This window comes from Rhea pennata, chromosome 5, assembly GCF_028389875.1.
Source record: "Rhea pennata isolate bPtePen1 chromosome 5, bPtePen1.pri, whole genome shotgun sequence".
Classification (NCBI taxonomy): Eukaryota; Metazoa; Chordata; class Aves; order Rheiformes; family Rheidae; genus Rhea; species Rhea pennata.
The window spans coordinates 24,375,497-24,389,450 of NC_084667.1; the positions used below are offsets into that span (position 1 = coordinate 24,375,497).

Genomic DNA, 13,954 nt, shown 5'->3' on the forward strand with positions numbered 1-13,954 from the left:
GGCAACTTTAACCATGACAGAACACTTAAGTTCCTCCTTTTGAGTTCCTCCTTGAAAAGGTTACTAACTGAATTATATACACAGTTTTTAAATAAAGAGTATTGATGGATTCTCCTATGGTATCTCTTGGGTCACACACAATCACACAGGCTTTTTGTTTACTCGAGTTTTAACGTGCTTTTTGCTTTTCAGATTGTTTTTTTACCTCTGGCCAGGCCATAGATAAATCTTGGTCTTCAATATTTGTAACGGGGTGCGGGGCGGGTACGTACCGCTGGCACCCGCTGTCGAGGCTCCTTGCGGCTCCCTGCGGGCCCAGCCCGCGCTCCGCTAGGCCCTGCCCGCGGCCGCCGACCCTCCGCGGGGCAGGGCCAGGCGCGGGCGCCGCGCCGCGCTCCGCCCCCGAGGCGGGGCGGCCGCGGGAGCCGCCACCGCCCCCCTGGCAGTCGGTTTTGGGCTGGTCGGCGCGGCGGCGGCGGGTGCGCGGAGCAGGTGAGGGGCGCGGCGCGGCGCCCCGGCGGCGCCCCCCTGCCGCGGTGGGGCGGAGCGGGGGGCGCCGGTGCCGGGGGGCGCCGGTGCCCGCGGGGGGCTGGCGCCGCGCCGCGCCGGGGTCTGCCTGCTGCGGGAAAATGGCCGCCGGCGCGGGGGCGGCCCGGGCGGCGGGGCGCGAAGGCTGTGCTGAGCCTCGTGGGGCTTCTGCGACGCCCGCGGGCCTCACTCAGCGCGGCGGGGCCGCGCCGCAGTGCGCCGCGGGGCCGGCGTCGAGCCCGAGCGCGGAGCTGCCCCAGCGCCGCGCGGCCCCCGCGGCGCGGGCGCGGGCTGGGCGCAGCGCAGCGCCCTCCGCCGAGGGCAGGGAGCCAGGTGCCTCCGCCCGGCGGTGCTGGCCACGGAATACCCCCGAGAACGGCGCGGCGCAAGCGGGAGCAGCCGGGAAGATGCCCCGGCTGCGCAGCGGCGGGGAGCCTGGTGCGGGGCCCCCTTTCTTGTGCAGAAACCCCGGGAGGGAGGAGCCCCCTCTGGGGAGCGGAGAGACCCCTCTGTGCTCGCCCGCCTCTGCCTCGCAACCCATGCGGTAGCCCCGTGCCGTGCTAGTGAGGCTGGTCAGATGCTGCAATTAAAATAGTAATTTGGAAAATTCAGGTTGCGAAAGACTTTCTGCTATGCTTTGTTTTGGTGCCTTTTTCTCTTGAGCTATGCGGTAAATTGCCGACTATGAAAGTGGTGGGGAGAGTGAGAGGAGGAAAGAGAGGAACCTAAAATGTAATGGTGTTTCATCTCTGCGAAGTTCAGGAACGTGCGGGGGGGGGAGCAGTACTCCTTTCACCAAAACAGAGGTGTTAGTAGAGTTACTATCCTCAAAACAACTGAACTAACACTGCTGGTTTTTATTAATCTGCCTTACATTATTCTGGTCTCCACTTAGTTTTGCCAAAGGCAAATTTGTTTTTCTGCAGGGCTCTGCTGGTGACAGCGTGTTACTGAGGGCTCCTGTAAGATGGAGAGGTTTGAAGAGAGATTCTTACTGCTGTTCCTAATGGCCCTTGTTTTAATCAGGAGACCAAGGGCACTTCTGCGAGTTGGCACCATAGTGGGGAGAGCCTTAAGGCGTTGGCTCTTGGAAGGCTTCTCACTGAGTCGTTCATTCCAGAAAAAATACGGGCTTGCGCATTAACTTTCTTCAGCTTCATAAAGAAGGGAAAAGTGTTTTTTTCACTGAGGGGAGGTTTGTTTGCTTTTTATGAGTAGGAAAGTGGCAGGGCTGGGGTTGAGAAAGATTTCGGTATTGTTTTATTATGAAACCCTATTTTCAAGTCTACAGTCTTCCGAGAGGAAAAAAATATCTCACAAAGTGATTATACTCTGCCACGCTAGGTTCTTAACTGTGTATAGAGAAAGAGTCAAGCAGTATCAACAGGATCAAGAGTGATGATGCAAATGTTTTGCTGCAGTCTTGAGCTGGGCCAAGTCACCATAAGTGAAGCTTCTCTGAATTCCTTTAGTTCTTTGGGACTTACGCCCTCGCTTCTTTTTTTGAAGATGCATGTGATAATGTCCTGCAAGCACAAATGTGGTCTCTATCTCTTCTTCTTCCTCTTCCATATCTAATTTGAATAGCCTGTTTTCTGCAATTGCAGGAAAGTTTCCAGGAGATGCTGTTGTGGGTAGTCCTGTTTGTAGACTCTGGGCGTAGAAGCCTGTATCTAACAATTCCAAGTTCTGCTTTGGAGCTCTTTCCTTTTTTTTTTTTTTTTTTTTTTTTTTTTCCTTCCCTATAAAAAGAAAAGCCTGTTCTTCCTACACATTTGAGAAATCATGGAAAACTTGAGCCATGACACAGTTCATGTGATAAGTTATTGCGTATGTCAACGTTTCTGTGTATTTTGGGGAGTGGAGGGGCAAATGTAGTACAGATAGATCTCATACAAACCTGTGAGAGAGAAGTACGGAGTACTGCCTGGCTCCAGAAAAGCCAATTTATTAGTGAATTACTTTAAAAGAAAAGGCATTCAGGACCCAAATAACCTCTTTTTGTTACATTTCACACGTATTTGTGCAGGGAAGCTGTTTGAATTAGCTAGACCTGTTGAATGGTATAATCGGACAAAGATTGCTTGATCTACAGCCTGTCCAGAGGCTCGAAGCTCAGCAGTTTTCCTGGCTAATGCCTTCAGTTACATGCTGAATCAGATCTTGAGACTTTTATTCCTCAGCATGTATTTTGCTAGTTTTATGTAGACTTTAACTATAATAAACATTTTAAATCTATTTATACTTTCCAATTAGGGAAGAAGCATGATCAAGATGAATTGCATCCTGATAACTGCTTGCATTGTTCTGGTTGCTTTCTGTAATTCTGGTGAGTATAATGGAGTTTCTTTGCTGATGTCAAGTTAGGGAGAGGTATGTGAGGGGGGAAGCATGAGAAGGAAAAATAACAAGAAAGGCCTGCATTATTTAGTACCATGTTTTGGAATGAGAGTGATCTGGTAAGTGGGGCTTAGTTTCTGTAGCTAATTGTTGCTATATTAAGCAGCATCATTCTGAACCCAGTTTTCTGTGCTGACCAAAGACAGTGTGTTCTGTTTTGCTGGTAGAATGCTGGATTCTTATATATGAACTGGAAATGGGTGTGTAGCACAAAAGAGAATTGGGATAAAATAAAAAGTGAAAAACATTCTGATAAGTATCTCTCATTATCTATTCCTTTGAAAAAGGCAATTTTTAAGATGAGATAAAAGAAGAAAAGGAATTTAATGTTTTCTGGAGGGACATAAACATAAAAGTTTTTGGAAATGATGTAACTGTGCACTTGAAAAATCTTACTTTCAAAATTGTCGGTCTTGGTATACACACTGACAAAAAGCTGATAAATTTTAGCTTGAGTCTTTAGTTTAATAACCAGGAGTGTGTTTTGTGACAGTTGGATGCAGATACTGTTTCTTCCTTTTCTTCCTTTTAATACTGCTAATGTTTTAGTACTTTATTCTTCGGCAATGATAATGCCCTGTCTTCTTAGGTTATACCCTAAGATGCTACCACTGTGAGAACAGTCCTACCTTGTGCAAGACCAATAGTACTTGCTCATCTACTGAAGATACTTGCCTGCAGATGAAGTTTGGTATGTACACTGTCCTGCAGTCCTAAAACAAGTGTGGTTGTATCAGTTTACGTTGTCTGTGCACTTCTGATCTGAATGTAATATGCATTTCTTAGCCTCACTCTAAAGAAAGTTGTGAATAGTTTTGAAGGTCATGCTTATAGTAAATGGATATATTTTGACTTCTGAGCAACTGATAATGATAATTTATCAGTGATTTATATTTGTACAAATATATACACAGATATCTGTACATCCAGATAAAATAACGAGCTAAGGTATCTGGAAAACAACAGGAGACAGCATTGATTTTAAAGGACAAAATTGTTGCCTTAATTTGTTACATCTGAAAAAAAAAAAAGAAAGATAAAGCATGTGTAACTCAAAAAAAAAAAAAAAAAAGCTTGCAGCTGGAGACAGTCCATGAATTTAAACGACTAAAACAAATTATTTTTTCCTGATAGTGAAGTCATCTGCACTTCAGCAAGATTACCAAGGGCATTTGGGGCATAACTAGAGTTACTGCTCTAGTTAAGTAACATTTGACTTTTTTACTCCAGGTGACAGGAGTTTCATTGGAAAAACAGATTTTACCAAGAAGAACTCGGAATATATTGAATTTGTTTGACATACATGTTACTTTAGACACCCTGTTTCTAAAGAGGCAAGAATGGAATGGGTCACAACAGTATAGAGGAAGTAACTTTTTCTGAATATGATGTTAAATGTGATCTGAAGTTTATAATTTTAATATAAGTATGAGGCTAATGTAACACTAGATAAATACCCCCATTTGAAGGCCATTTCTACCTCTATAACTATGAAGTATTTATTTATATCACTCTATGTTTGGGGTTTTTGCATACTATTTGAAATGTAGATGCTAAAACATGGCAGTCTTCACTAACTTTCTCTGGATTGTGATGTACTCAACAAAACTTTTTGATTTAATTTTTTCTTTTAAGGAAGAGATTCTGAATTTAAGGACTATCTTCACTGTCCAAGTGAAATGACAGCTTGGCATCTTGCAGTTCGTATATAAAGCTGTTCATGGTCATAGGTAGCAGGCTGTCTGGCAGGGAGATAAGCACAAGCTATACCTAAGTGTCTCTGCCAGCTTAGAGTACTGCACTAGATCAACTCCTGCAGTTGTTGTCTTAGTGCAGGTCCCTTGACAGTGAAATAGTGAGTAAACCGAGTCTCCTTTTTCATTTGGTTCCCCCCTGTGCTAGAAAGATTTGGCTGTGCAGTTTTTGGATGACAGGAACAAGTATGGGATGGGACTTTGTCCATGCCAAGTCATAAACTTTAGCAAGGACTGTCCTGGGCATCAAAGAAGGAGGCTTCTAGCACTACTGGACCAGAACACTGCTCTCTCGCTGGCATCTTCAAGACATTTTTCTCTTGCTTTTTCTCTTGAGCCTAAAACTTGATGAAATGAGCACAAAGCAAATGCTTTCCAGTCTACAGTAGTTGTTTGTTGTCAGAGTTAGGAGTCAAGTACTTGAGGTGTCAAGCTAGGAATGAGTGGGAGACAGACTGGGCTAACTTCTCGTGTTTTGTGAAATAAGTGAGAAGAAGGGAGGAAGGATTCTCCTACTCTTCAGGCTCTGTCTTCTCCCATATATTTAATGTGGGGGGAAAAAAAGCCAGTCAGATCTGATTGGACTTGCCTTCAGCACAAAAACTAGCAGGAGTTACTCGCCTTGCTCTAATCTGGGTGAGAGATGAGCACCAGTGCTACAGGTCAATGCATGAGCTGCACAGTGTGAATTAGTGGAGAAGTTGAGACAGACGATGCATTGTCACTCTCTGCCAGGAGCCCCACGGATAGTAACATTAAAGCTCCACCCTCTCTCCTGGTGGGTTCCTTGGTTTGAGTGTGAAGTGCTGCTTCACTTGAACCAGAATTTCTTTATGTATGGATAAGAGCCAGAAGAGAGTGCAGTGAAGACAAGACCACAGTTTCCTGTTGCTATTTGCACTACCAAAGTCCCAGTGAAAGCAAGTTTGAAAGCTTCTAAACACATGAAAAGAAGTTAAAGCAAGTATTTGGCAGTTTAGGTTGTGATTCTTTCTCCATACCAAAAAACATACTACTTTCAATATTCTCTTAATCTGTTTGTCTCATAGGTAAATTGAGAACTTTCTCCTGCTGGAAGATGTCCCAGTGCAACGTGAATGATATTGCTGTATTCTTTCAGTTGGATAATTTTGATTACTTTTGCTGTCAACGAGACTTGTGCAACAAGAGCCCAATTACTGTGGCTAACAAAGCAGCTTTCAGTATTGCCTCTGTAATTACTGTGATCTGGATGCTTCTCTAACAACTCTGACTTGTATACTGCACTTTCAAGCTGAAGTTATATACATTCTTGCATTTTAAGTTCCTAACTGTAGAGTGGAATACTACCTTGTAATGTTGAATTATTTTTCTTAAGGTTCTTCCTGTTAAATTACTGTATGCATTGATCTGGAAGAGACATATACTGTTATCAGATGCAGAGAATTCAGGTATTCTGGCATGCTCTATGCATGGGGAAAATCAAGTTGTTCTGAAATAGTGTTACCTTATGGAGAATCTGGGCAGACTTGGGTGGGAGATGTAGTGAAGACGGAATACTATTGGTTTTGTGCTGAAAAAATGTAATTTCTTTTTATTTTGTAAATTGTAATTATTTTTGGTTGAGATTTATTTATTTGTTTTTGTTTTGGATGCTACGTTGTTGCACATTGGGTGGTTGATTTGCCCTCAGCATGGGTAGTGTTGGTCTGAAGCATTAACTTGTTGCCCTGTTCAGGGCAAGTGCTGAAATATTTAGTTTGACGTTATGTAGACTCTTTTCTCCTAACAGAATATCACTTTTTTTCCGCCTTTTCACAAATGAATAATGGAGCCTTGTAAGTACTGTTGTTTTTGGAGAAAGCATCTAAAGTTCTTAAACCAAAAGCTAAGTAATGCTATAAGTGAGGAACACTTTTCCTCTTTTTATATTTCTGTGAGCATGTAGATAACACTGAACTAGCTTCTTTTACAAAATTTTCTTTTCAGTTTTGTTTATATTTCCTCCCCTATTGAGGATTTCAGCTAAGCATGTGCTTTGCACTGAATATTTCTTGGTATAACTGAAAATGTTTATAAAATGCTAAGGAATTTAAGTGGCACATCTGTTTTATTTTCCCATGTGGATAGCTATTGGTTTTGTTGAAAACAAAACAGATAAACTTAACTCTTAGAGCTTCTATATAAGTATATTAAACAAAAACTTGCAGAACTTTATATTTTGACTTTTATGCAACTCTGTAAGTGCCAACACAATATCTACACATATATATACAGATGCATATATATAGCATGAAGAAAAATGCTCAGTTTGTATATGTAAGAGTTTTAGAGTTCAAATACTCTGTACATTGTTCTGACCCATAATGATGGAGAGAGACCTTTGATACTTCAGTACTTAGGGACCCTTTCAATCAGGTCTAATGACAAATCCGCCTTCTCTCTCTTGGCGCTCTTGGCATGAAGAACCCTTGCCTGTCTCTGCAGGAGCAGTGGCGCATTGCCAGTGGCATTTCGCCCCTCGGAGCTCACTTGTGCTATCCTGGCTTCCGTGACATCAGCTCTCTCAGACATGACACAGGCAGGGGGCATAGGGCTGTGTTGCTTCAAATCCATTCTGTAATATATCTTTTAGTTAAGCTTACTTTCACTACAAGAACATCCTGGAATCCGTTTAATCACTCAAAATGAAAGTTGTGATGTCTTTAATTAATAAAAAATATGAAAAAGAAATGTGGAAAGTGTGGTTATTTAACAGCACGATACTTACAGTTGAGTGCAATTCTAGCTGTTTGCATGTTGAGACACATCTGTATTTCCCATCTGAAACCTCTCAGAAGTGAAGGTCAGGTTTCTCTTACTTTTTATCTGGACATGGCTGCTACATATAGCCAGTTACTTTTTGCAGAGTGGTTATTTGCTTTAGGGAGAGCTGTTATGCTTGGAAACACTGAATTTTAGTGACCTTGCTCTAGGTGAACTGATAACACTATGAAAATGAGGGAAAACAGTAGAATATGTGGTCTCTAGATCTCTTACTTGGGAGTTGTGTCTCTCCGAAGATACTGATTTCCTGTCTTTTGGGAAAGCAAAGGCTGCCTGGGTCATATCTCAGCAGAGGCATATAATGCAATGTGCTTATTATGGTAGTGGTGCAGTTTCTGTGTAGAAAAGATCAAAGAGGTGTGACATTTTATAAAGGAGAACAGAAATGTATAGAATGGAAGTCAAAAACTTTACAATAATTAAAAGGCAGTATTAAAGGTAATCACAGAGGTAACAAATTTGCAGCAACCATGTGCAGGTTCTGTATTAAGGAAAAAATCTTTCTTACTGTGAGGTTAGTTAGGCACTAAAGAGGCTGTGTAATAGGTATTTGAGAGTTTTATGCATAGGTTTTATAAACGTGATAGCAATAGCAAGTATATTTGTTCAGCGATTGGAGCAGGAGAACAGCAGGCCAGATGAACTTGGAATTTCAAAGCTGTTCTCAGCTGTCTAACTGTCTTGCTGCTCTCAGAACAATCCTGTCTTGAGCTTCCTGCTGTTACATATTATTTTCCTAACTATTGAGACCTTAATGAGATTTTCTTCAGTGAAAGATTTGTTTGTTTCCCCCAGAAAATTTTTAATTTCAAGTTATCTGTTCAAGAGGGAACACAGCTATATTTGATGCTCCCCAAGCTGAGTGATCATAATAGAAATGGTTTGCTTTAAGCGTATAGCAAAACTAAATAAAAAGCATTTTAGTTCAAATGTGTGGAGCCAGACAACTGGAAAACTGGCCTCCTCTTTCACAGGCTTTGAGCCTTTTAATAGGCATTCTCAGTCTAACAAGTAGTGGAAACAGTGATTTAATTTATGCTACTTTTTAATCAGTGTCTCTCCTGGACTTTCATTTGATGGTTGGTACTTGAATCTGTTTGGTTGCTAGATGGTCTGTATATGTAAAATACATTTCTTGCTTTTTATAGCATAAAACAAACTCTGTATTTTGTCTGCTTGATAACAGTTTGTGAGCAACTGTTTTTCATATTTGTGGTTCTGGTAGATTAGATAAGAAAAAGTGTTAGATGCTGTCTCGTTTATTCCTCCTGCGTTTCCTAGAAGTATCTTGAGCAATGACTCCTTGTGTCTTGTGCTCCAGGAGGCTACTTCCTTTGTAAACATCAGTGAGAACACTGTGCAATCCCTGTGGAGAGAATACATGTAGCAAAGTAAAAGGTAATATAAGGTCTCATGTTTTGATTTATATCTGGGTCTTCTAAGCCTGTGTAATTTGTGTGGTGAGCCGTTTCTTACATGAAGAGCTGTTGAACAGTGCCTGAACTTTCAGTTCAGTGAACAGTTCAGTGCCTGAACTGAAAAACAGTGCTTTGCTCCCACTAGTGCTGTGTTGTATCTAGATTTGACAGCCAGTCCTCAAAGGTGAATAACCAGAACAAACAGCAAAACCTTAGATCTAATACAATTCCTTTGAATGATAGTAAGACAGTATCTACATGGACAGCAGTATCGCACAGGGTATCAGAGTGATCTGTTCCATATACCCAGTTCTGAAGTGCCAGTGCAACTAGTTGTTTTTGCTTTAGACCTGCATAGGCTTTAAAGACAGTTTTATCTTTGCTCTGAATTACAAGCAACTTTAATAAGTTGTTATGAAATCATGTAGAAGTAATTGGTTATTTGTGTGTATAGCCTTATATCTCCTGGTGTTATTCCTGTACTCTTAAGGCCTTTGCTGTCCTTTTTGAACATGGACCTTTGCAGCATATTTTTGGAAAACCCACTTTCACATACATCCCTGTTCTAAATCAGTGATTGTCCTCTCTATGTAACAGTAGGGTTGATGTATATGATAATTTTCTCAACTGTTATTTATAACAATAGTTACTGGTGTTACTGGATGGGCTCACTGCATATTGTTGGTTTAGTACCTGATAAAACAGTTCCTTCAACCATTTTGGTGGCAAAGATGATAATGAAACATTCATTTCTGTTTTCTCCTTTCTGGCAGCTGTTCAGAATGCTACTTCTTGGCTGGTACTGAGAACAAGCAGGCCTATAGAGAATACTGCTGGAGGTAGTTAAAATCAGAAAGGTTACAGTCCAAGCAGAAGCAGTGCAAACATAACTGTTCACCTTGTTCTCTAATGGATGAATTAGGAGGACAAGTTTGTGAGCGTAGTAGTTAGATTATTGGCTTAACCATTTCGGTTGCTCTTAAAGGATGCAAGCTTTGTTTGTGTTATGTTGAAATGCCTTCAGGCATTTCATGTTATTGCAACAGTAGCTAGCCCACCAGTGTTTTGGAGGCCATAACACAGTCTCATTGTTCTCGTTTATACAATTCTCAATAAAGCCTTGTATTCACAAGAGCACTTCATTCAAGCATGCAGTTCTGTGAAGCCTGTGGTCATGACATTGTTGGGAATTTCAGTCTAAAGAGTCTGTAGGAGCTCCCAGCTGCACACTGCTAAAATTCTTGCCTGATAGCTGTGGCTGTGCTCTTCCTGTGTGTAGTGCAGCATTCCTCAGTTGAAATGACAGGTACTCCTGTGATATAAATAGATAATGTTTGATAATAAGATGCCAGATGTGAACTGGAAAGATGGACAACAGAACTGCATAGATGCTGGTCATACTGGGAAATCTGTCACACTTCAATTCCAAGTAAACCCTGACCAGAGCAGCTTCAGTTACTGTGTAGCTATAGTTCATCTCATGCTCATGTTAGTATTTGCAGGGATGCTAATATCTTTTCAGAGAACTTCAGATACCAGTCATCAGCTATCATATTATCTAGAAGCCAAGGCATGGATGAGAATACACTCAACATTGTATAATATACTGTAGCTTGTATCTTGAAATGAATGAAGACAGGATGTGCAATGTTGTACAGAAAAAGATTGAAGTGATTAAAATGACAAACACATCTTGAATCTAATCACTTTTAAAGTATGATTGTTCTCTTCCTTCCCTTTTCCAGTCATTTTAATTTTGTAGTCTCTTGTAAATTAAGGACCTATTCCATGTAGTATAGGATGAGCTGATGCTTATCTATGAAATGCTGGGACTGTAACTGAGTCACACTAGGAGCCATAGTGAGCAAGATACTGCTAGAAAGCTACTGTTTGCACACAGAGAAGTTTATTTTCTAATCTATCACAGAAGTAAAAATATGAAATTGTACAAAGACTGCTCTCAGATGCAGAATGTACAGCCTGCTTTTGTACATGTGGATATGCTCTATCTCATATAAAGCTGTAAGTTGTTTTTGTTGTGTTCTTCCCTTAGAGAAAAAAGACTTTCCATGTATTCCTTTCCCTGAAAGCAAGAAAGTTATACATTCACTAACACTGAAGATCTTCACTGAAAAAAATTCCTTAGAATTGGTAAGAACTAGTTAAGTTGCCTTAGAATAGGCAGTCTATTACAGTGATTCACTTTTTCCTAATGTCTAACTTGACCTTCCTCGCTAAAGTTAAAGCCTGTTACTATCAGTCACATATATACAGAAGATATTTTCTTCCTCTTTGCAGTCACATTTCTCTCCCATGTGAATACTTCAGGCTGGGAAAGCACCAGCAATGCATTCAGTCTTTCCTTGATCATTACGTTACCTAGTCTTTTAATGCTTCCTTTCTACTTGCTGGCCTCAAATTAGGCCACTGCTCAGAATCAAGCATCACAGTCCAGCCCAGACTTTTGTTCCACTGAATACTGATCCTTTCAGGGGCCAGTTTTTCTTTGGATGACACTTCTTGTGTTTTTATTTGCTTTACATGATCAACTGTAAACTAGCATTCAGTTTGCTGCTACTACTGATGAGATCTCTGTAGCCCAACACACCTGTGGAAATGGGAAAAAGTTTTGTCTACTTCGGTGTAAGCTAAGGGTGAGGGTTAGAGATAAGGGCAGAGAGGTGAGGACCTGCAGAGAACTTGAATCCATGTAGTGTCCTGCTCTAGCCCAGAGAACTAAAATGAAAGTTGGGCTTTGCATGGGGCTGTGGCTTAACACACCTTTGGGGCTTGAATCGGGTCTTGTCTGCTGCAGGGTGGGGTTAGGTTTTGGGGGAGGGTATTATATTTAGGGAAGTGATGGCCTTCAGAGCTGGAATTTCACTGGAGTCCTTCCCAGTGTGCACAGCAAAACGAAGTCTGGTGCAGGACGTCCCCACCAAGCCAGGTAGGGCCTGCTGTGCTCTGCTGTAGGGTAGGGATAAGGGTATGATTAGGGTCTGAGAAGTGAAAGACTTTGAAGCTGGAATTTCATTGGATTTCTGCTCAGTCTGGAGAACTAGGATGAGGTTTGGGCTCATTGTGGGGCTGTGCCTCAACAACTTTTGAAGCTGGGAGTGTGTGCCTGGACTGCTATGTGGGAAAGACTTGCTTTTTTCTTCTTTTTAGGTTGAGAGAGGCAGCAGGAGTCATTTTGGCCAAAGGAGATTTTTTTCAAGCCTTTAATGACACAGAGCTTGTATTTTCAATTGGAGGACTCTGTCAGATTCATAATACAAGCATTTTCAAATGGATAAGGTTGTACAGAGAATGAAACAAAATTTTGAATTTATTGTCAAGCTTTTTTTCCCCTCACATTTTTCCTGCTGAAGCCCATCTGCTGAGATGCTACGCTTGAGAAGGGAAAGACAGTACAATACTGCCTGCTGTGTTTTATTTGCTAAGTACTGCTGCCCGTGAGCGAGTTGAGGGAAGTAACTGCAGGCTGTCCGGGAGCAGCCCCCTCACTCCATACAATTCCACTGGATTGTTTTTAACCCTGTATTTCAGTTGTCCTCTAGAAGTGGTGCTAACCACAGGCTTTCTTCAAGGGACATCAGAATTCTTCACAGCAAATGGATTGCACTGCATTTGTGCTTGGAAAGTGTAAAAATAAAGCAAAGTGAGTACAGTCTGTTTTTCCATAGCTTGTGGAAGAGATGAAAAAGTAACTCTATTTCAGTGCCTGAATGCAGGAGTTAGCAGCTGTCAGTGACTTTAAGCCCAGTCTTGCGTTTTGTCCTCACCTTGTCATATATACTAATTGAAGTCACTGAAATTACATAGAAACCAAAACCCACCATGGAAGCAGTATTATGAACAATTTTCAAACTCTTTCAGACTCTTTTTCTTTTGGAAAAGTCATTGCTTTGTTTGTTTAGTTTCTATATTCTTTTTTTTCCCTACACCCAAATCTAACAAAGTTCTACATACACCTTAACTGCAAACTGAAATTAAATTATGCATGCTGTTAAAATTCATGAAGACAGGAATAAAGAATAAACGAGCAAAACCAGAGGTTTGTGAGGATGAACGTGAAGAGCGGAACAGCAAATTGAGTGTAACGCTGGTTAAGCCGGGGTTGTACCGCAGAGCGGCGGCGGCGGCGGCGGCGCGGCCGGCCCGGACACGCCGCTGAAGGCGGCGGCGGCGGCGCCTCCCTCGGGGGGCGGCGGCGGCGGCTGCGCGGCTCCGCCGGGGCGGGGCGACGCCGCCATGGCCGGGGGCGCTGCGCGGGCCGCGCCGGGGAGGGGCCGCTGCTCCGCGTAGGGCCCGGCTGCCCCTCGCCGCGGCGCGGCCCGGCCCGCAGGTGAGGGGGCCGCCGGGGGGTGGGGTGGGGGCGCGGCGCGGGGACGGGAGGGCCCGCGGCGGGCGGGGGCGGCCTGCGGGCCCGCGGCCGCTCGCGGCGCCGGCGCGGCCTGGCGGTGGCGGCGGGGCGCCGGGGCCTGGCAGCGCTTCGCGGCGGGGCGGGCGGCGCGGGGGCGGCTCTGCGCCCGCCTCGAGCCTGCCGAAGCCGGAGCGAGACGCGCTCCCGGGGAGCGTCCCTGGGCGGCGGCCCGGTGCGGGTGCCGGGCGGGGCTGGGGCCTGCGGGAGGGCAGCGGCGCTGGCGGAGCCCTCCCGCCGGCGGCGGTAGAGCGGACCGGGGCTTTTCTCGTCTGCGTTCGTGGGCGGCACATTAATGCCGCTGTAGCGACGCAGCGATGGCCGCGGGGGGCGGGCGGGGGGCGCCGCGTCCCCGCGTCCCCGCGGCGCGTCCCGCTCCTTGCCCGCCTTTCGGGTCACGAGCGGCTTCTCCGCCCAAGAACCAGCGGCCGGAGCGGGCCCGTGCCGCCCCCCCGGCCGGAGCTCGGAGCACGGAGCTGCGAGCGCCGCGCCGGCACCTGCCCCGCGCCGCGGGCTGCGCGCTGATACTTTATCTCTCTGCTGATGCGCAGTAAAAAGTACGTGCTGCAAGAGAAGTTCTATTTTTAAGGGAAAGCATAATCAATATTTTAAGCATATTTAATATT

General features: G+C 44.0%; 2 protein-coding genes across 5 annotated transcripts in view; both read left to right on the forward strand.

The window, feature by feature from the left end:
- The first annotated feature begins 413 nt into the window (after positions 1 to 413).
- Positions 414 to 7,394, forward strand: CD59 (CD59 molecule (CD59 blood group)). Its single transcript, XM_062576338.1, has 4 exons — positions 414 to 492; positions 2,785 to 2,857; positions 3,518 to 3,619; positions 5,732 to 7,394. Exons 2-4 carry the CDS (start codon positions 2,794 to 2,796, stop codon positions 5,923 to 5,925), a joined length of 360 nt encoding a protein of 119 aa, XP_062432322.1. The 5' UTR covers positions 414 to 492; positions 2,785 to 2,793; the 3' UTR covers positions 5,926 to 7,394.
- A 5,791-nt stretch (positions 7,395 to 13,185) lies between these two features.
- LOC134141675 (golgin subfamily B member 1-like) overlaps positions 13,186 to 13,954 on the forward strand; it is a 48,037-nt gene continuing 47,268 nt past the window's right edge. For all 4 annotated transcript variants that reach the window (XM_062578035.1, XM_062578036.1, XM_062578037.1 and 1 more), the window contains exon 1: positions 13,186 to 13,253. The gene's annotated coding sequence lies outside the window, so the exon portion shown is untranslated. The remainder of the gene's footprint in view (positions 13,254 to 13,954) is intronic.